This window comes from Melospiza melodia, chromosome 2 (genome assembly GCF_035770615.1).
Source record: "Melospiza melodia melodia isolate bMelMel2 chromosome 2, bMelMel2.pri, whole genome shotgun sequence".
NCBI classification, from domain to species: domain Eukaryota; kingdom Metazoa; phylum Chordata; class Aves; order Passeriformes; family Passerellidae; genus Melospiza; species Melospiza melodia.
Window position 1 is genome coordinate 77,095,361 of NC_086195.1, and position 20,893 is coordinate 77,116,253.

General features: G+C 40.7%; 1 protein-coding gene across 4 annotated transcripts in view; it reads right to left on the reverse strand.

The window, feature by feature from the left end:
• Positions 1-739: 739 nt before the first annotated feature.
• PDGFD (platelet derived growth factor D) overlaps positions 740-20,893 on the reverse strand; it is a 137,997-nt gene continuing 117,843 nt past the window's right edge. For all 4 annotated transcript variants that reach the window (XM_063148926.1, XM_063148924.1, XM_063148922.1 and 1 more), the window contains 2 exons: positions 14,964-15,178; positions 740-4,133 (listed from right to left, as the gene is read on the reverse strand). In XM_063148926.1, the coding sequence (XP_063004996.1) occupies positions 3,999-4,133; positions 14,964-15,178 (350 nt within the window). In that variant the 3' untranslated portion in view covers positions 740-3,998. The remainder of the gene's footprint in view (positions 4,134-14,963; positions 15,179-20,893) is intronic.

Here is a 20,893-nt window from a genome sequence, read left to right on the forward strand (position 1 = left end):
TCATGCATGAGGACAGACTAAAAAGCTGGGTTCCCAGACTACTGTATGCTCTCTATTTCCCTTATCAGACAGGGGATCTGGCTCGTGAATAATCAATTGGGCAAAAATTTCATGTTCTTATTCAGTTCAAGATCCAATGAAGGCCTAAGGCAGCTCCAGCTTAACACAAGAACCTTAAATTGAAAGTAGTTACCAAAGCTTTGAAGGTTACTATTTGCCGCAACACAGCAAAAGCTGCTTCTGGCAAAGCTGGAGGAAATGCCCAAACCCAGGAGCACAGCTCGAATTTGCCCAGCTCGAGAGGCCCCAGGCTCCTTCAGCTGCCCTGCAGGCATTGCATGCTCAGCTCTGCCCTTGCTGAGGTGAGAAGCAGAGCTCCTGCAGCAGCCTCCTTTGGCAGGAAGGAGCAGCTATAGCGAGATGAGTTCAGACGTCTTTCCTGGAGCCACGCCAAGCCTGCAGGGGCTGAGATCAGCACCAAATATGGGGGGATGTCCTAATCCAGCTCTGAGAAATGCTGTGCTGCTGTCACACTGCTGCTGCTCCACAAGGAAGCTGTCAGCTCTGCCAGCTCGGGGGTTCAAACTCGATTATCCCAAAATTGCGCTTTGGTCCTTCCCTGATGCTCCTGGAAATGACTCCTAAAATTCAGGAGACCTTATGAGCATGGATGGTGTCAAGTTGTGGAAATGTCTTTGATTTTTTCTTCATCCAAATATGAATAATCACTCAGAGTGTCTTCTTTCAAAAGCAGTATTTATTTTTTCTTCATAATAAGACACATTACATACTGCACCAAGTAAAACGTACTGCTAGGAAAGCTGCATTTAACTGAGATAAAAAAAAATATACATGGATTGCACTTGAGAAAGTAGGCTCTATCCCAGAAGAATATAGTAAATAAAAAGCTGATGAGTGGTTTGAAATCAGGACTCTTTCTGAATTGCCTTTGAAAATGTATTTGTTTTGGGGGGTTTCCAATTCCACAAATAAAACTTAACCAGATTAGGTTTTTTTAACATCTTTGTTCTTTAAGTTTGTAAACAACATAACAATTATACAAAGACAAAAGAGGGAAAAAAGTATGAAGATACACCTTTGCAATTTCTGCTAATAAATAAAAAGGAAAAAAATTTTGCTGTTTTTTGTTTCACCAGGGTCACTGCATCTTGGGGCTTGGGTTTTGGGGAGTTTTTCTTATTTCACATGTATGTCATCATCCCCACACTGCCACACAAAGCCCATCCTTGACCCTCCTGCACTGGCTGGGAGCACGGTATCTGTGTGGCAGCAGGAAGCACTGAGTTGGTTCCATTAATTAATAAGTGTCCCAGGAGTAATATTTTAAAATTTGTGACCAACTTAGCTTACACTTAAGAAGGTTAAAACGTCATTAAGCAAGAGGATTTTTCTTTTACTTTGCATGTGAATTTTTCTGTTGGATGCAGGCATCCACTGCTGCCTTTATCTGACTCAGTTAGCTCTAATCATTCTATATAGTCAAAGGAGAGCAAGGAATGCTCCCAAACTGTGTGATTTCAACCTTTGGGCTAAGGCACACTATGGGAGAGCCTCTCCCAGCTGCCTCTAGGCTGAAATCCTCTGATTAGGAGTCGTAAGTGCCCCTCCCAACACTTGGGATGGGACTGGGCAGGCAGGCGGCGCTGTGTGGCACACACCTGGCACAGCACTGCCTGTGGCCCAGCTCCCTTGCAGGGCAGGAATCAAAGGACCCCTCAGAGCACTTTGTGCATCCTGCAACCAGTGCTAACTATGAAATCAGATTGCTTAGGCATGATTCAGACAGAGATCAAAACAGGAGTTCAGTATCTCAGAAACAATCCGTACTGCCAAGGTCTTGCATGCAAATTTATTCCAAACTTAGCTAAAACTTATGGAAGGGCTGGGTCAATCTTGTTATTAAGCCAGGGACAGAAAAAGAATGAGATGTTCTTTAAATAGTCCTGAACTACAAAATGAAGGTGGTAATCTTTGGTTACAGGGCTGTTCTTTAAATGTGAATTGCTTTGAAAAATGATGAATCACTTCCAAAGTAAGCATTCAGGAGCATTTTTAAACAGACATCTGGGAGCCAGAGAGGAAAAATTAATATAAATAATAAAACCCCCACACTTTCTGAATCTCCAAGGTTAAAGAACAGGAAAGAAAGTAACACAACATTTCTAAGGGACCTTTCAGCAAAGTTTTGCTAAAATTATAAAATGCACTTACAAAATACTTGAGTTGATGAAGAGGGAAAATGAGAACATTAGGGTGCTTTTGTAACAAACCTGTGGAGTACTAAAACATACTGGTTTGAAGGCCTTGTATTTTATAGCACATGCCATTTTCCACTAATTATAATGCATTATTGCCAACCTACTTCACTTTTTCAGAGAGACAGAAAGACAAGAGCCAACACAGACAAGATAATTCGATGCAGCCTATGTCTACCATAAAACATAAAACCTCAGCCATTAAATGTGCCACCCTATTCCCTCTGTTACAATCATAATCAAAACTCCAATTCTTTGAAAAACTTAAATCTGCCTGGTTTTTACATTTTTGGAGCAGCACTTGAAAATCCTTAAAGTCAGCTTGGAAGGATTTTTTTTATTTTTCAGCTAGAGCACTTTTGTAATAGTTTAAACGGCATAGGAAGCTATGCTGTAGCTTTTAAAGTGCTAATTTTATTATGAGGTGGTTATTTAGTAATATTCTGAAAGTTAATAAATGATGCACATTTGTGATGACTGACAGACATTACTTAATGAGTTAATATGCTTCAGCAAAATGCAATTAAAAAAAAAAAGAAATTCACTGTTAACACTTTAACCATGGCAATACACGAGCTGGAATGAGACAACTAACCTCAGATAACTAAGATTAATGCATATATGACAAAGTTAAAAAACAAATAAAGAAACCCCAAACCAAATAATGATAATTAAATCTCAAATACAGTTTTGTTTCCCAGTAACACAACTGCAAAACAAATCAATATTTTCAACAAACAAGTGCCCTATCTTCATCTCCTCCACAGGGAAGCACGGCACTCCTCGAACTGCTGCGAGGAGGATCCAAGGGGAGGGCTGGCTCTCCCTCCTTCCATAGAGGGGCTCCTCTTGGGCAACTGTGGGGCCACTCTGGGCAAGGGGCTGGAATCCACATCAGGTAGGTAGTGACCAAAATCAGTCCCAGCCCACAGGTATTCATTCACCTGGGGAGCTGGCGCAGCCCCCTCTTGCAGAAGCACTTGGGCGATGGCTGCCTTGGAGCCACCATGGCAGAAGCGCCAGCCTCGGCACCCCCTACCACCCTCAGTGTCCTGGCTAAGGCAAAGCATCTACTAACTTCAGCACACGACTTGCTCCAGTACAAACAGCGAGATTTGACTTTTCTGATGGGTGATTGATTTTATGTAATGATGGATTTGAAGCATTCTAGCTCACTCTGTCAGGCCAGAATGCTGAGAAGTTCCCTCTGAAAGTGGGGCAAACCATTTTGCACTCCTACAGGCTCAAATTCTCTCCTCATTTACACCCACCATAAAACCTTACCTACCATCAGGAGAGCTGAGGAGGTAGAAATGGGAGCAGAATTTGAGTGTAGGAACTGGTGAGTAAAAAAGAAACACAAGGCTATTTCATTGCCAACTACCACAGAAACCTACACACCTGGTATTTAAATTCAGTGGGCACTGTGTGCCTAAGGACTGCAATTGAGCTTTTAAAATCTCAAGCCTCAGAATCTAGCTACAGATAACCACAATCCTAAATCCTTGGATGCTGATACATAAATGTATGATATATCTGTTTGGTTGCCATGACACTAATCAGCACAGCAATGGTTTTTGCTAATTGCAAAGGCAGGCTAGTAGCAAATTTCAAATGATTAGTGAGTAAAGGTCCTCAGAGCAATCCTGCTTGAAAGTAAATGTCCGGTAAGATGCAATTAGTGTGTCTGGTTTTTTCTTTTCTTTCTTTGTTTTTCCTTTTTTATCGGGGTGGTCTTGAACTGCAGACACAATCACAACGCTCATGGTGATCCAGCTGTATGTCTACCAAGGACATGTTGTTCCTGATTCTGCCTCTTCTTCTGGTATGCCCAGCCTCAGGGACAAACTTCAGCACCTGGGAGGATCAACAAAAATGCATTGAATTAGAAAACGCTGTTAGAGATCTGAGGATGAGAAAGCTGGGGCCCCAAGGGCATCAACAGCCCTTAATGGCCCTGGTCATCATTAATTTGGACACATTTTTGTTTTAATTCCAGCTTTTTCTTTGCACACTTTGACATCCTGCTGTATTGTTTTTCCTGGAGCTTGGACAGACTGTATTTTTTCCTACATCAGGTATCTTTGTATCATGCAGCTTCCTAACCATGTCCAGAGTTGCTCCTTTGCATGCGAACCACCAAGCAGGTTTCCTTTGGCTCATTTTTGCAGTCCCATTCCTATTTGAGTTGCCCTGCCCCTCCTCTCTCTTGTAGAATATTTCTGCTGTTAAGAAAAAGGAACATTTTTTATGCAATTTGAAATTTCTGAAGCACCTATCATTAGATTTGGTCCAAAACTTAAATACTTGTGAAGGGCAGAAGGAGATGAAGGAGCTTGCACAAAATACCTGTGAGATACTACGGAGTTTCGGTGGAATCTGAGTTCTGTTGGCTTATCTTAAAAATCTCTGCCTCAACCTAAATGATTTCTGAAGAATTTAATGTGAATAATGTCAAGCAAAAATGAAAGCAAAATTACTTCCTAGGGAAGCATGCATCATAAGAGACCTTTCTGAAAAAAATTCCATTAAGGCAAGATGATCCTGAGACCCCTAGGAAGGGGGCTGTAAGTTGTAAAAAGGAGCTGGCTTGGCCAAGTGACTGCCAGATCAGCTGCATTTCTCTTGCTTGTTCAAAGATGGAGAGATGTCCGTTAAGTTCATGTCTTCCCAAAGCCAGTGGCCAGCTGGGAAGTGGGACCTAAATGTCTGTAACACCTCAGCACCTCACTGAAGCACCCATGTTTCTGCCCTAACAGATCATACTGGTTTATAAGAGATCACTCTGTTACTCAACAATCCTCTTTTTTCTTCCTTTTTACAAAGCAGTTTCTGTATTCTGATGTCATAATACCAAACGAGAGTTGAGATGGTTTTTAAATGACAGGGAATAAGAGGCTGTGTTCCAGACCAACAGACTATTAGCATTTTCAACAGAATTAGAAAGCCTCGGAAAGCAAATGTGAAGCACTTGCCAAAGGACAACCGGAGATGCTCTGGAGGGTGGGTGGGGAAGGGCAGGCAGGTTAGCAGCTCTCAGGACGAGACAATTTGTTCTCTGCCATTAATGCCTTGAGGCTAGAAAAGTCATGAGATATAACAAAAGTGATAAGCACTGAACAGAGTCTATTATTTTGTTCTCTGTTTTGTGATGAAATTGATATTTAGCCTATGTAATACTGAAAGGAAGGACTGTGCCCAAGCAAGTTACGGACACGCTGCTGTACTGTGTTGGGAAAACAGAATTATTTTGCCCTGTTAGAAATGGAGAAACATAATTTTACTTTTTTTTTTTTTGAGCAATAAAAATATAGTATCTTTGAATTGATTTCAAACATTGGTTGCATCCATATATGCAATAAATCCTGATGGACACTAGGACAATTTGCTGTATCACACTGTCATCCCAAGCACAAAGGAACTGAACCCAATCAGGTTGCTGCAATTATTACAGAGCTAAAAATAGAGCACAACTTCAAAGATGCTTTTTCAAGGAAAATGTACTTTAAAAATCAAGTACAGATGCTGACATGAACCCATGATAAATTCCTTATTTAAAGAAGTCTTCCAGCAAATTATGACCAATCCAGATGACTGGCAGTTTGCAAAATCATAGGGTAGATAGATCTGATTTTTTCCAGCTGAGAACAAATCAAAGTATGCAATGGGATAAGAGCAAAGATGTGGACTGTATTTAAGTTAACAGACCATCCGACAGCTCAGGGACTTTCTCTGTGTTTTTTATCAAGAAGCATTAGCACAGTATATATGCTTTGCTGATAAGAAAATGAACTGTCAGGCACTTCCTCAGACAAGACAGGAAAACAGTGATTGAACACAGCTGAAATTATCAAATCATAGAGTCCTTTAGGTGGGAAAGACCTCTGAGATCACTGGGTCCAACCCTCATCCCAGCACCAGCAAGTCAACCACTAACTTCTGTCCCCTAGCGCCACATCTCACATGCTTTTTGAATACTTCCAGGAATAGCAACTCTTCCACTTCCCTGGGCAGCCTGTTTCAATGTTTGACCATTGTTGCAGTAAAGAAAATTTCCCTTACATGCAGTCTAAACCTCCCCTGGCGCAACTTGAGGCCATGTTCTCTTGTTCTGACACTTGTTATCTGGGAGAAGAAGCCCATCCCACCTGCTTCACCCTCCTTCAGGCACTCAGAGAGAGGGATAAGGTTCCACCTGAGCCTCTTTTGCTCCAGTCTAAATGCCCTGAACTCCCTCAGATGTGAGACTTGTGCTCCAGAGCCTTCCCCAGCTCCGCTGCCCTTCCCTGGACACGCTCCAGCCCCTCAATGTCTCTCTGGCACTGAGGGGCCCAGAACTGAGCACAGGATTGGAGCTGTGGCCTCAGCAGTGCTGGGTACAGGGGGACGGTCACTGCCCTGCTCCTGCTGGCCACACCTGGCTGAGCCAGGCCAGGATGCCATCGGCCTTCTGGGCCACCTGGGCACACTCTGGATCATGTTCAGCTGCTGTTTGCCAGCACCCCCAGGTCCTTTTCTGCCAGAGAGCTTTCCAGGGACTCTGCCACATCCTGTAGCACTGCCTGGGGCTGTTGTGACCCAAGTGCAGGACCCAGCGCTTGGCCTTGTTAAACCCCACACAAGTGGTCTCAGATTCAGCCTGTCCAGATCCCCCTCCAGAGCTACTTTAATAGCTGATCACAGAGCTGATATTCAAAGCTCCCTGTCTCACTCCCACCTAACAGTTTTATTTTCATCTAAGTATAAGGAAATTAAAAAGAATCTGGAAATAAGGCCAATTCTGGTGACCACAGTGGAAGGAAGACAACCCTTTATTCTGCAAACAGCTGCTGGTTATTTATCACATGGTCATGTCCTTAAAACTGAGAAACTACTGAATTGATGAGAACGGCTCAAATAAATTATGCTCAGGACACTTTATCACTCATTTTTTCATGGGATCAGTAGCTGTAAGAAAATATGGATATGACAGGTCTAGAATGCTCAAAAGGCTTGTTTTTTGTTTTTGTTTGTTTGTTTGTTTTCTTTTCTTTTTTAGGGGTGAAAAGGAGCAACCTTGTAGTTTTCAAATTAAAGGATCAGGGTCTGTCACTTCTCACCAAACTGCTGTGCCTCAGCTACTCAGATCATTGCCTCACAAAGAGCATGTAACTACAGTCATGTCCCTCTCATCAAACACGGAGTAAATTATGGTTATCAAACTATTAAAATAATTAAAATAAAATCAAGACATTATTCTGCTTTTGAGCTGGATTTGGTGCTTACAGGTAACACAAGAAAAAAGGCAGTAGGGCATTTTCTGTGCAGAGAGGCCCATAGGAGCACACTAAAATGCTGGATGGTATTTTACTTTGTAGATGTGTCTGAGTATCTATCTGAGAAGTTTCAAGGTAAGATGACTGTAGCCACCACGCAACTTTCCTTTCCTTGGGGGCAGTGATCTAGGAAATATAAGGAAAATGCTTACATGTGTTTCCCTGCCAGCAATCTTGCTCACTGATCATGTATTGGATCTGGATGCCAGTTTCTGAAAGCCTCTTTAAATGAGATCAAAGCCACGAAAAAAACCAGGATCTGGAATCTGAAACCAGAAAAACTTCAAGTGGAATTAGGGCACACATGTTTAAGTCAGGCCCACGCATCACTTGGACAGCCCTCCAAGGAACTGCGGGGTTTGCAGCCTGTTTGAGGACTGCCTTTCCAGGAGGTGTATGGGCTGTGCTCCGGCGGCAGCAGGTGCTCTCGTGTCGCCTGTGGAGCACAGGAAGTCAGGGCTGATGGTTCCTATCATCTCAGCAGGTCTGTAAGAACACTCAAGAACTCTTAACACGTCAAGATGTGGGGCTGAGGACAGCAGAGTGGCAGTGACTGCCAGGAAAAGGACCCAGCTGGAGAGAACTTGTTCACCCTGATCCATGCATGGCATGTCTCCAGTAGAAGCCGGAATGAAGCAGCAACTCCAGAGCATGATTCACCTGAAACACCCACCTCTGGCAGGGCTAGCTCTGAGGTCTAGGAAAGGAGCCCAAAGCTTGGACTCAAAGTGTTAGATGGGTAGAGGCAGATGAGGTGAACCATCCCTTCAGCATTTGCTCATGGTCCTAGCCAGGTATCACTGACCCTTGCAGTCAGGCAACATTTAGCCATGGCAGTCCATGATGGCTGATTTCTGTTTTATTAAAAAGCAAATGGAGATAGCAAACCCAGTCAAAACTTAAAAAAAAATTCCCCACAGGCATTTTTGACTTATCATTTACTTATCAGTAAAAACAATAACATTGTTTTTATAAATTCTTCACCAGTATTTTAAGCACCAACAGAAAAATGAAGCCTCACTCAAAAATCTGCTTTTTTTTTCTTTCTGATTGGCTTAAGAAGCCTACAGAAAATCAATAATATGACTATGGCTTACCCAATATCTAATTAGCTTCATATTCTTGTGACAGAGGTTGGTGAGCGACTGTGGATGCTATTTTAGATAGCAAAATTTGTACTTTGCAGAACTTATTTTAAAATTCTGCTATGCAGCATTATCTAATCTCCTTCTGCACATCTAAAAATAACACCATTCTAGCATGAAAACCAAATTATATTTGTCTGAGATTCATGAAAGAGGAAGCATCAAAAGTGCAAAACATTCAACACAGATCCAAGTTCTGATAGACATAAAAACTCTTACTCTGCAGTCTTTGAAAGTTATCTAATCCAAAGGTCACACATGGTTTAGCTGTGCTCTGAGTATAAGAAGCCAAGTATCATGGGAATGTGGTTCATAATTTAGTACAAGGACCTTTGCTCTAGTAGGAACACAGACTAAACCAATGACAGACCCAAAGATGTATTCTTTCTTACCAGAGATAAATACAGGTTATCAGAGACAAGAAACTGAGTTGGCTTGCTGATCACTGGTAGCAGGCAAACTAAGGGATTATTAAATATAGATGGGATTATTGTTTCTATTTTTTTTATTTGTATGTATAAGAAATACCTGGTTTTAATACAACTAACATGGGAAACAATTAATTGGCTTAAAACTCAAGTACCTGAAGCATTCACTAAAGCGATGATGTTTTTGACATATGTGACATCAACAAGACCCTCACTTTTTCTGATCTTGTCAGGAATTATGTGTGCATTATGCTACAGCTGTTGTTTTCTAACTGACTAGACACAGGTGTTCCTCCTTCCCAAACTGCCTCTCTGTCCTGACATGTTACAGGACGTCTCACTTAACTTCCAGTTGTCAAACAAAGAACTTCATTTTTCATCTAGTTTAAAATAAACCTTTTTCTCTCACTGCACTTCTGTGTTCTCTCTGCTCATCCTGTGACCTAGCAGTAATTTCTGACTCATTTTTTTTCCTTATACTTGCATTCCAAATAAATCCCATTGCTGCTTCTTGTACAATATTCCATGAATTAACTCTTTTGTCAGGCTAATTCTATGCCTTTATTACCATAACAACCTTTTATCTCCTTTATACGTGTACTATCAACTCCAGGACATACAACAATCAGACCATAGTCCTTGCACACTGCTTTGATGATTCTAGCTCCTTTTAATACCTTAGCAAATTTCCTTTGTTCTGTCAGCAGCATTTGGATCATTTTTTGACCAGTTTTCTTATGTTTCCCTGTATAAGGATAGGCTGAGAATTATTGTCCTCTCTCTCAAGTGCCTGCTTGATGTTTGCTTCTCATTTCTCCAAAAAATGAAAGAAGAAAAGAAAAAAGCCCCGGCACCATCAAATTGTATTAGTTACATTTCTTAACTCCACTGCAGTAAGTTTGTCTCACTGAAGTTCCACTTTTTAATTCTCTATTGTGCTCCTGTGTTCTTTTCTCCTGTATAATATTCCCTCTGTCTTGTTTTCCCTTTGCACTGTTGGGTTCAGTTGAAGCTGTTTTTATGCCCAGCAACTCGTGACAAGAGCTGTGTGCTCTGGGGTACCTACTGCCTCTCTCAAGGCAACCAAAGGTTATGAAACTGCCACCCTACCACTGATCAAAACCTTCTCTCTGAGAATTAACTGAATCTATGTCCTGTGAAGGCACCAGACAAGCTGCAGTCAAGATCGAACTTGAATTGAGGCATAATGCTTCATAAAGGGGTGGGGGAAGAATCACCTTTTAGACAGTCGACAACATATCAGGATTTACAGGAGAGACAGATAAGTAGGTAAAAGCTGCAATCAGCTATCACCACTTTTCTTTTTTCCTTTTATGTCCCTTAGGCGTGCAGCTCAGCACTGTGTTTGCAGAGGTTTATACATTCTGACAAATTCTGGTTGCTACCTTAAGAGCACTTATTCCCCAGGGAAACTCATTTCACATCTCATCAGTTACAGCAATGAGATGGGGAAACTGATTTCTTGTTTCTCTGAGACATGCGCATGCTGGCTGGATGGCACAGCCACAGCCACAGCCGAACTGAGTCCTGGCCTGAGCTCCCCCACACCTTCTCTGTGCTCAGTAATCTCCAGGTTTAGAGCCTGTGCCTCTTTAAAGAGAAGCTCCAGGCATTTTTAAGGAAATTAACTGCAATGGGAAGCACATTTTTATATCAGGTCCGCTTTAGAAAGTTAAGACAGCTGTAGGGCTGAGCTTTGATTAAGGTGTGCTGCATCCATTTCCATGCACTGCTTTGTCCTTCCCTTGCACAGAGCATTGCAACATAACTCAGTATCACTCATGGCAGACTATGCCTAAGAGATGTTTTCAGACACTGCCAGGACTTGGCCTGTTTGGTTTGAAGGGTTCGTGACACTGTGTGGTAAGTCAAGAATATTTGTCCAGAGTATTTGCTCTGCTCCAAAGCAAACCCAGAAGCCATGGAAAACCACAGAGCATCACAAGACTCCAGCAAGGGGAAAAAAAAAATCCAACCCCACCAATAAAACTATCTGTTTACCCAAGTTATGACCCCATTCATTTCTGAAAACTGCTGAGTATTTTGGTAAAGTCAGGGCAAACTTCCAGGCTATAAAGAAGACTGAAGATCTCATGATTAACATCTCCCAGGGCAATAAAGAAAAACCTACCCCTTATTGTGGCCATCTCATGTTCTCATTTTCCCTGTTTTTGCATCACTTCCTACAGTCAGACATGATAGAGAAGAGCAGTACATTCCGTTCAGGAAACTGGAGCAGCACTCTCCAGCTTGGGAGAATTAAAGGCTCCACATGACAGCTATTAGTCCTGAGAGGCCAGGCTAGGACAGAGTGCTCAGTGATTACACTGGGAGGCTTTGAACAGCAACTCAGAGGGAACTAAAAAGCAGTAAGAGCATAAGGAGAAGATAACCTTGAAATCTCTCTGGACTAGAAGCCTCTCTTTCAGGAAACACCCTGGACTTTAGGGTCCCCACGGTTGCCAGCATGCAGCTACTCCAGCACTGGCCACAAAACCAAAAAGGAGCCTATTGCTTCTGGAAAATTTGCCTGTCTTTCTCACACAGAAATGCTGGGTAGCTCAGAAATGCCAGGGAACTTTTAAGTGATCTCCAGAGACACTTTTACTTTTGAGGACTAGCATATCCATGTGCAGGACACAAAGCTCTTGCAGGTTCAGGAGCTCAGCAGAAGAAGCTCCAGGATAGGGAAAATCTGTCTGGCAAGAGAAGGGGTCCAGAGTCTGCAGGACTCAAGTCTCATCTACTACAAACACCTTCTTTGCTCCAACACCTAGTATTTCCTTATGGTGTCTTCTGTAAATCAAATTAACTGAGACTTGTGTTTGAATCCGGCCTATGTCCTCAGGCAGTAGAAGGCTGAGCTTTTTAACCAAATTAATGGTGCTGGGGATTTCATAAGTGTAAAGCTGCAGCCTTCGTTACGCAAGTAAAGGCTCTTTGGATAAGGTTAGTGGGTTTCAAATAGGCTTTTAAGAGAGTAAACTGGCTCTACAGTTCTAAAACTGGCATGTGGAGAGGCCTCTCCTCAGTGCCTTTTCCACCTGGTATTTAAGTAAAATTAAAGTGTCAAAGGAGAATAAGAATAAAACTGATTAACTGTGTGTGGCTAATAATAATAATAAAGTGGAAAACATTTTGGACTAAAATTAATGGACACATCTTTAGTATGTCATACATGAATTTATCTGCATGACTTCCACTCATGTTAATGGGAGACACTAGGCTAAGTATCTGCTCAGTGAGCTGTTAATTCATCCCTAAGGGATAAAATTTAAATTTAAACTTACAAAGGCCATTTAATGTTAAAGATGAAACACTGTCTTGAATTCATATGGTTTTCAGAGTAGAAATGAGCAGGAAAATAAATTAGCAGTGATACATTTGTGTGAATGTTGAATGTTGAATTTCCTGAATTTCGTGATTAATTTAGGGCAGTCATAAGTCGTGACATCCTAATGCTGAGCAATATCTGGCTAGTGTGATATTCTGGTATTCCAGCACTACCTGTTTCCAAACACCTGAAAAAAAGTGCTTTACAACATATTTATAATCAGCACTTTTCTTTCTAGCTACTGTCAGCAGCTGACTTAATTTTTGATACAGCTGTAACCCAGGATTCCTTAGTTTATATTGGACTTCTGGTTCTTTCAGAAATCTTCTGAATTATGCACCACTCATAGTTGAGTGTTGAAATTCCATACAGTTTTACCATGAAAAAACCCAATTCCTTTTTATAATTTTAATTTCGTTTCCTTCCAGTCTCTCTCTTGTTCTTATCTTAATGAAAAGATTACTTAGGAAGGTCCAATTTTCCTTTAGTTACTATTCATGATTTCCTATCTTTCGGTGTCCTCTCTTTAGTTTTTTTCCTAAATGAAATGATCCAAAACTTCTGAGCCACTTTCCTTAAAAATGTTTTTGATCTATATCTTCCCCATCATCTCTCATGATGTACGTTTGTTGCTTCTATTTATTTTTTCTAGTCCTGCCTTTGTCCTTTTAAGCACCAATGGTCAAGTCCCACACCAATTTATCCCGACCACAACATTTACTGTGTTATTACCCCTTCATCTCCATTCCTGCAGAAGACTGTCACTTGTCTTTTTCTTATCACTGCACTAAACTGTTTTCCTGAAGCTCTTCACAGTGATTCACAGCTTGACCTTTAGCCCAATTTCCACCCCTCATTTCTTCCTCCTCCCCTCACACACCCAGAGTTGTATAAATGAATAGTTGAGATGTCTCATCCTAATGCTTGCTGCTTTTCTAAACTGCATTTATAAGCATTTACGAAGACCTTCTGAAATTCCTCACAGCCTTCTCTGCTGTTCAAGTATGTTATCTCCTGTGCCACCTGTCATTTTTGCCACCTCTCTGTTCACCTCCCTCCAGACTGAACACACATGAAATAATAATCTTTGTACTGGGGGCACCCTCAGATAGCCCTTTCCCATTTAGAAAATTGCTTGTCTCTTCCACCTCGTTGCTCCTTATCTCTTAACCACCTTTTAATCCATGTCTGATCTTGTCTGGCTGACTGTTTGCTCTCTGCAGGAGATGCCAGTCCTTTTAGCATTCTTGTGTAAATATTGTGGTGCTGTATAAATATTTATTCATATATAAGGCATTCTGAGTTAATTTTATCAGCTCATAGTCATCTAGGTGCTTTATACTATTAATTTTTTTCCAATTAACTTTTCTACCACTGAGATAAGGCTTTCTGCTCTGCAATTACTAGGGTCATCCCTTGTATCTTGTTTAAAATTAGAGAAAATATTAACTATTCTCCAGTCCTAGTATGTGGAGGATGCAGTTATGTGTAAGAAAATATATCTTACCTTTGAAAAGAGTGACCACACTGCTCTGGCCCTCAACAACCCTCTGCTACTGCAGCCCCAGGGTCTCTCAAGATAATGCCTTAATGTTATGAGCCTGCATTACATCCAGGTTTAAAGTCCATCAAGTCCATTTTCTCTTGGGCCTTAAGCCAAGTGGTAAATCAGGCTCTTACAAAGATATGTGTCAGAATTAAGTCAGCATGGCATGCAGCTACCCTACCTTCCAACAACTGGAAGGCAACTACCAAGTAACTTTCTTAGATAGGCTCACTTTAGGGAACAAACATTGCTCATGTCTTGATCTGAAAATACTGTGTTAGTGGTAAGAATACAAAATACTCTTTCATTGTGTTTTTTCCTCCCTAGATGCATCCTGAATGGATTAAATAATGGGCATTGTTCCTATGCAAAAATTTTGCTTTCCTGAAAAATTGCTGAGTGGGGGAAAAAAAGCGAAGGCTGAATGATTCAGCTTTAGTAATATATAAGTAATAAATCTGGAAGGGAAGAGAGTTTACAAGTGACTTAATTGTAATTTCCAAGTGTGAGCATAAGTTTAAAGAAAGAGGAAATGAAGTCAAGTATCTCAAGGAACCCATGTCTCTGTGCTACTAAAAAGAGTATTTCCAGTGGTATATACATTTACTTTGTATTAGTCCTTGACTGGGAAAAATCAGTCTAACATAAGGCTCATTCTTGAAACAAAGTTCACTAGGATGAGTGGTTCTCCAAGTTCGCTGTGGTGGCATCCACTCAGAGGTGGCAAAAGTTCTCTCCAACTTCTTCTGAGTTAACTTACACATAAATACTGCCAACACCCCTTTCTCATACATGCATAGTCTCTTAACAAGCAGCACACACAGCTCTGAGAAAAGACTTCAGAATCCATGGAAGCAATAAATACCCAAAAGAAGTAGCAAAGAAAGAATGAAAATACCTCATGATACTTTTTCACAGTTTTCCCTGACACGCAGGTGCAGGATTTCCAGTTTGGAGTGCCACAGCCACAGTTTCCGCCGCAGCGCTGGACAAGGAGGCAGCGGGGGAAGAAAACGACATTTGTCAGCTTCAGCTCCTCCCTTAAATTGACAGAGTAGTTCCTTGGAGTGCAGCTGTAACGCTTCACATCATCATTCAACCTGTCCAGGTCAACTGCAATGCAAAAAGAAGCTTCATTAGTGAGGTGAGTGTGGGACATTCCTCTGGCTGATGCTGCTCCCCGGGGCAGTCAATAACACAGAATAATGGGGCGCTGGGTGAAAAATATGTGAACTACAGGAGTGATTTCTGAACAGATAAGCCTACCAAATTTAAATCATTACAGGTGGCCATCCAGGCTGTCATCCTTCTCCCACAGACTGCCATAGCATAGATCACACTGACTATAAAGGTGCAGGGAAGGTTTGCAGTAAAATACTGGCCTGAAAGCTGAAGACTGATAATTTTATTTGCTTTGTCACTCCACATAGTTGGATCCTTGGGCAAAAGATCCACCTCTGACACTCTCTTCCCTTCTCTGTTTACACCTGGCTTACTTAGATGCTAGGTTCTATTTTTTTTTTTTTATTATAAGCAAAAACAAGGCCCTTCCTGTGGTCACTAGAGAAACATTTTTGGGGAGTGATTCATCCCTTCCATGGCAAGAGTATTTAGGACAGCCTGCATGACTTTCTTCCTCAAGTCGCCTGTCTGTACTGTTTATGAATAGAATTTAGATACTTCATTTTTAGATGGAGAAATCAATCTAAGCAGCATTAATTTTATCTGGTAAGTGTTAGTATAAGAGGCATACAAATAAATACAATTAAAATTAATAGGCCCATTGAGTGCTAGTAGTTGGTTGATGTTTAAATGCCTAGTATGTGAGATCTGTCATGTAAACAAGTGGTAAAGCCAGCCACAAAAATAACTTACAGACTATCAAATGTAAGTTTAAATGCTGTTTCTAGCTTTGGCTTGTAAAACTAAAACTAAACCAAAAACCGCTTTATAAATATATTTTCCACAATTGTGACACAGACAAAAGCAACAAATTACTATTTCTATAGAAATAGATTTCTTTTTCCTTCCTTTTCTGTCTTCTTTTTTCCTTTGTATTTTGTCTACCAACTAAGTGTTCAAAGCTCAGTAATTCATTCAGGAGTGGGGGGCATGTGAACTTGTGTTGAGTTTGACTCCAAACAGTATTTGCTAACAGAAGCATCGACAGGAAAACAGGACTGGCTCAAATAAGAACTGAGATAAAAGTCTAGTGTTTGTGAACATATCAGATTTTCAGGGCATGTTTAACAGGTCAATATAACCTCTGCTTCTGAGAACACTTGTGCTTTAATACAAATATGTGAAACCTTACAACAAAGACACTTCATACTTTCTGTGATTCAGGCCTTGTCAACATCACTAAGTTAATTGTGGAAAAAGCGGTTGATTTTTAAACATCATGCACCTTTACATCCTAACTTGGAGATAATAAAAAGGCTGATATGCAAGAGACAAGGATACATCAATATCAGAAATGCCATTATAGAAAATCGTAGCAGATTCACTTTTTTGACAAGGTGTTATCTCAGTCAATGGGAATTTAGCAGATAAATTGCTATTTTATAGCAATTATGATACATTCCCCCATGAAATCTCAGTGGTTCTCTCCAGAGAGCTAGCATCTCTCCAGAAAAGGTATAGATCATCCTCTTGCTATAAGCACAAAATCAATGGGACTGGTGGTATACTCATGCACTGAGAGAAAAATACACTGTGAGTGTCCTTAGCCAGGACTGGCAAGTCCAGGGTATATTGATTTCTTTTTTTTAACAGATTATATTTTCTTCTCCACTGTCATTCTTCGAAGCCACGTCTTCTCACTGCAGGCTTTCAGGCTAATTCTTTCCACAAGGAAGTGTTTCCCACACCTCTAAACATTCTCACCAGGACCTTTGCCATCAGCTTTGCTAACTGGTAAAGGAAAGCACTAGCTGGCTACTATTCACTTCAGCCAACTGATTTTTCTGTGACAGAAAAATCTACTAAAGGAAGAGGGCTGAAAATTTGCTCCCTTCATCACTAATGAGATTGCTTGAGGGGAAAGCCTGGATCATCCACACTGACACTGCAGCAATCCAGGGGAATATCTATGAGATACTCAGATAAGCAGAAAGGTCTTATTTTAGTGATGTTGAAAATGAAAATGAGAAATCTCAAGCAGAGAAGAAAAGCCTAAATAAACAATTTAAAAGACAAACAAGTAATCCTCCATTAAAATTCATTTGGAGGTAAACACTTACACTCTTTTTTACTCTGCTCTACAGAACTGCAGTGCTTGATGGGAATAAGGTGAGCACGCAGAGTACTCTGAACAATGTAACCTGTACTCTGATAGCACCACACTGACACACAAGAACAGTTCCCATTGCCTAATTAAATCCTAAGCTCTAGACCACAGTTTATTGCCTCCCAACAAAAGAGCACATTTTATTCTAAAGAATTCTCTCTGCTGAAAGCTTTAATATGCATTTTTTCCTGTCTTTGGATTGTTTTACTGTCTGGAGCTAGTCCATTTCCTCATCCATATAAGAATGAGATTTTACAGTACAGTCAGCTTCATGCATCACTTCACTGCTGTGACTAAAATGTAACCGAGCCTTGGTGTGATTGGTGTGAAATCCAGCTGCTTTACTTATCAAGGTCTGAAACCACTGGAGTCCTTAATTTAAAACTAGAACTAAAAGGTTCTTTAGACTGGATGCAAGTAATTCCCAAGTACTATTGCAGAATGTCTGCATCAGAGACAGCTTAAAAGTAAGGCAAACATGAAAGAGATGCACTGGAGCACTAAACTGGATACTTGGGGGCCAATGTTTGCCCCTTCCTTCCCTTAAATCCTCTAAATAAAACCATCCTCATTGCACATAGCTTTATGGCATGTGTTTACCTTGAAGCTTTCATCAAAATATTTTGTGATTCTATGATCTTCATCAGAGGTAGGCACTGAAATCAGAGATGACAGCTAATGCCAAGTTTTATTCTGAAAAAGGAGGACTTAAAGATTGAGAAGAAAACCTCTGCTGCCGGTCACTGATTAATTTTAATAAGACAGTTGGTCTGTTAGGGTTGCTTTTAACACTTTATCTGCTTCAAATTCACATCTGATCATTCTACACTTTTTCATGCATCAGTCACAGAGCAGAGCTAAGGTGTAAGAGATGGCAGCCACCTTGCCATGGTATTCCTATACCACATGTCAAAGCCTATACCACAAGACAAGGCAAGGCAAGGCAAGGCAAGGCAAGGCAAGGAGGATTCAGGCAGCTGCAGACTGGTCAGCCTATGATGAAATTAAGGGGCAAATCCTTCTGGGAAGCAATGCCCAGGTATATGACAGACAAGGGGGTGACTGGGAACATCCAGAATAGATTTAACGAGACCAACCTCAGAACTGGCTCTGATGAGACATCTGTCTTGCTGGATGAGGTGAAAGCAGCAGAGGCATCTGCTGATTTTTGAAAGTGATCTATAGCATCCTTGCAGCCAGATTTCTGAGCTATAATGGAATAGGTGGACTACAAATTCAGTAGATAACTGGAATATCTGAGACTTGATGAAAATGGTCAGCCATTCCAAGTACAACTGGTCACTGGTTAATATTTGTGTTCCCCACAGGATAATGCTGGGGTCAATACAGCTAAAGATCTGCAGGTAAACTAGAGGCACTGTAAAAGCCATCAAAGACATTCAGAGCAGTGCTGTATCTGAAGCTATGGTTTGGCTGAATTTGAGTTGGAAAATTCACAAATAAGCTGGAGAGGGACTTTTTACAAGGGCAAGTAGTGATAGGACAAGGGGATATTGCTTCATACAAAAAAAAAAAAAAGATAGGTTTAGATTATATATTAGGAAGAAATTCATTACTGTGAGGCTGGTGAAACACTGGAAAAGGTCATCCAGAGAGGTTGTGGATGCCCCATTCCTGGAAGTGTTCTAGGTTGGATGGGTTTTGAGCAACCTGGTCAGGTGAAAGGTGTCTCTGTCCACAGCAAGGGCACTGGAATTGGATGATCTCTAAGTCCTTTCCAATCCAAACCATTCTATGATCTCAACATTGTAACAAAGAATATCTGGATTACCAACATAATGATATTCTCACAATTATATGGCAATAACAAATGAAATATAATTTCCTAGTCTCATCTTCCACTGGTTAAATCATCTAAATGCTCTGACACTGACAAAATAATTCTTCTCCATACCAAAGTTTGACCAAACCCTGTGGCTTTTAGACTTCAACACATATGGATGACGGTTTTGAATGTTCCACGGCACATGCTTAATGATATCACAATAAGCAATTTGTTAAATATACCTGAAAACTTGGGAGCTATCTAAATCCTTCTCATGAGCTAAGAAGATCTTGCAATTTGCATTTACTGTAGGATCACAGCACCAAGACAAATCTCCTCAATACAGCAGCTATTATTTTAGAGGAACAAAAGATCAAGATTTCAGTAGGATTATAACTGTTTTCATGGAACAAAGGGCAAAATATATAGGCCTATTATGGACAGGCAAACCAATTACCAGCTGTGGTACAGGTCAAGTAGCAAAAGCAGGCCAAACTATTGGACACTGCTTCACTGAAATCAATGGAAAAGAGCAGCTTATTTCAGTGATAAATAACATGCTATAAGTTTCACTAGCATTTTAAAAAAGGGTTTAATAAGAAAACCTTTCACTGCAGTGACCAACAATTACACCATGTAACATGCGAGGGAAAATGTCATTTGTCACAGAGAGGGAAGGTAGGAATGTAGATCTGAATTAGATTGTGAAATGAAGGAATGTGCGCAGTTTGCATGCAACAGACAACTTGGCTCCTAACTGAAGAAGAGTAGGAAAAATATTCTGGTTTTTAAGCCCAGGGAATACTTTAAATTATCAGCTATTTAAGAAGGTATTCCATGTACTTGGAATATTCAAATTTGCCATGAATGAGCAAGCATTCGGCATTTGTGATGCCTGCACTCCCTGTCTGGTGCACTGAAACTTGCTGGCAGCCATCCCAGAATCTTTCAAGGAAGAGTGCATGGACGTTTGCAGTAATTTATTGGCCACTGCTTGCAAGCCTCTGAGAAATAACATTAAAATTTTAACTTCTTGCTGGACCATTTTAAGTTATGACAATTAAAAACTATTGTTAAGGACATGGTGAAACTTTCCTGATCTTGGGAACTGATTTGGCAGTGAACAGCAGAAGCATTCCGTGAAGACTCATGGTTTGACTTCACTATTCCCCTTCCAGAGAGCAGTGTGGCTATGCCAGCAAGTGCTTATTTATTTAACTTCTAAAGCTGTCACTGGAGAGAGATGCTATTGCAAGAATGTCCCACCTGATTAATTTCCTCTGATAGCCAAAGGCTTCTTGTGTATTATTTCCAAAAAAAGAAAATGAGCTTAGAGGAAGGGATAGTCTTGTAAATTACCAGAATGTATCTATCTACATGTGCTCCTGCTTCCAAGGTTTATTTATGGGAAAACAAAAAAAAACCCCACGCCATTCCTTTCTAAAGACAACCCCTTTCTTTGGGTACCAGCTCCTTTCTTTGGGTACCAGCTCCATGACATTTGGATTTACTTCTATGTTGAGAAACGGTGACCTTGTTCTTTTCCTTTCTTTCTTCATTTGTATGGAAACTATTTCACAGGTGGAGATCTTTTTTTAATTAAAAATCCTTATTCAATGGGAGGTAAGAAATCAGAAACAACAGCAAAACATAAATGCAAATAAGTATGTGGGAAAAGTTAAATAATGTTTAATTGGTGGATGGAACTGCTTTCAACAGCATCTCTTAGAAGCTCTTCTAATACTATTAGCCA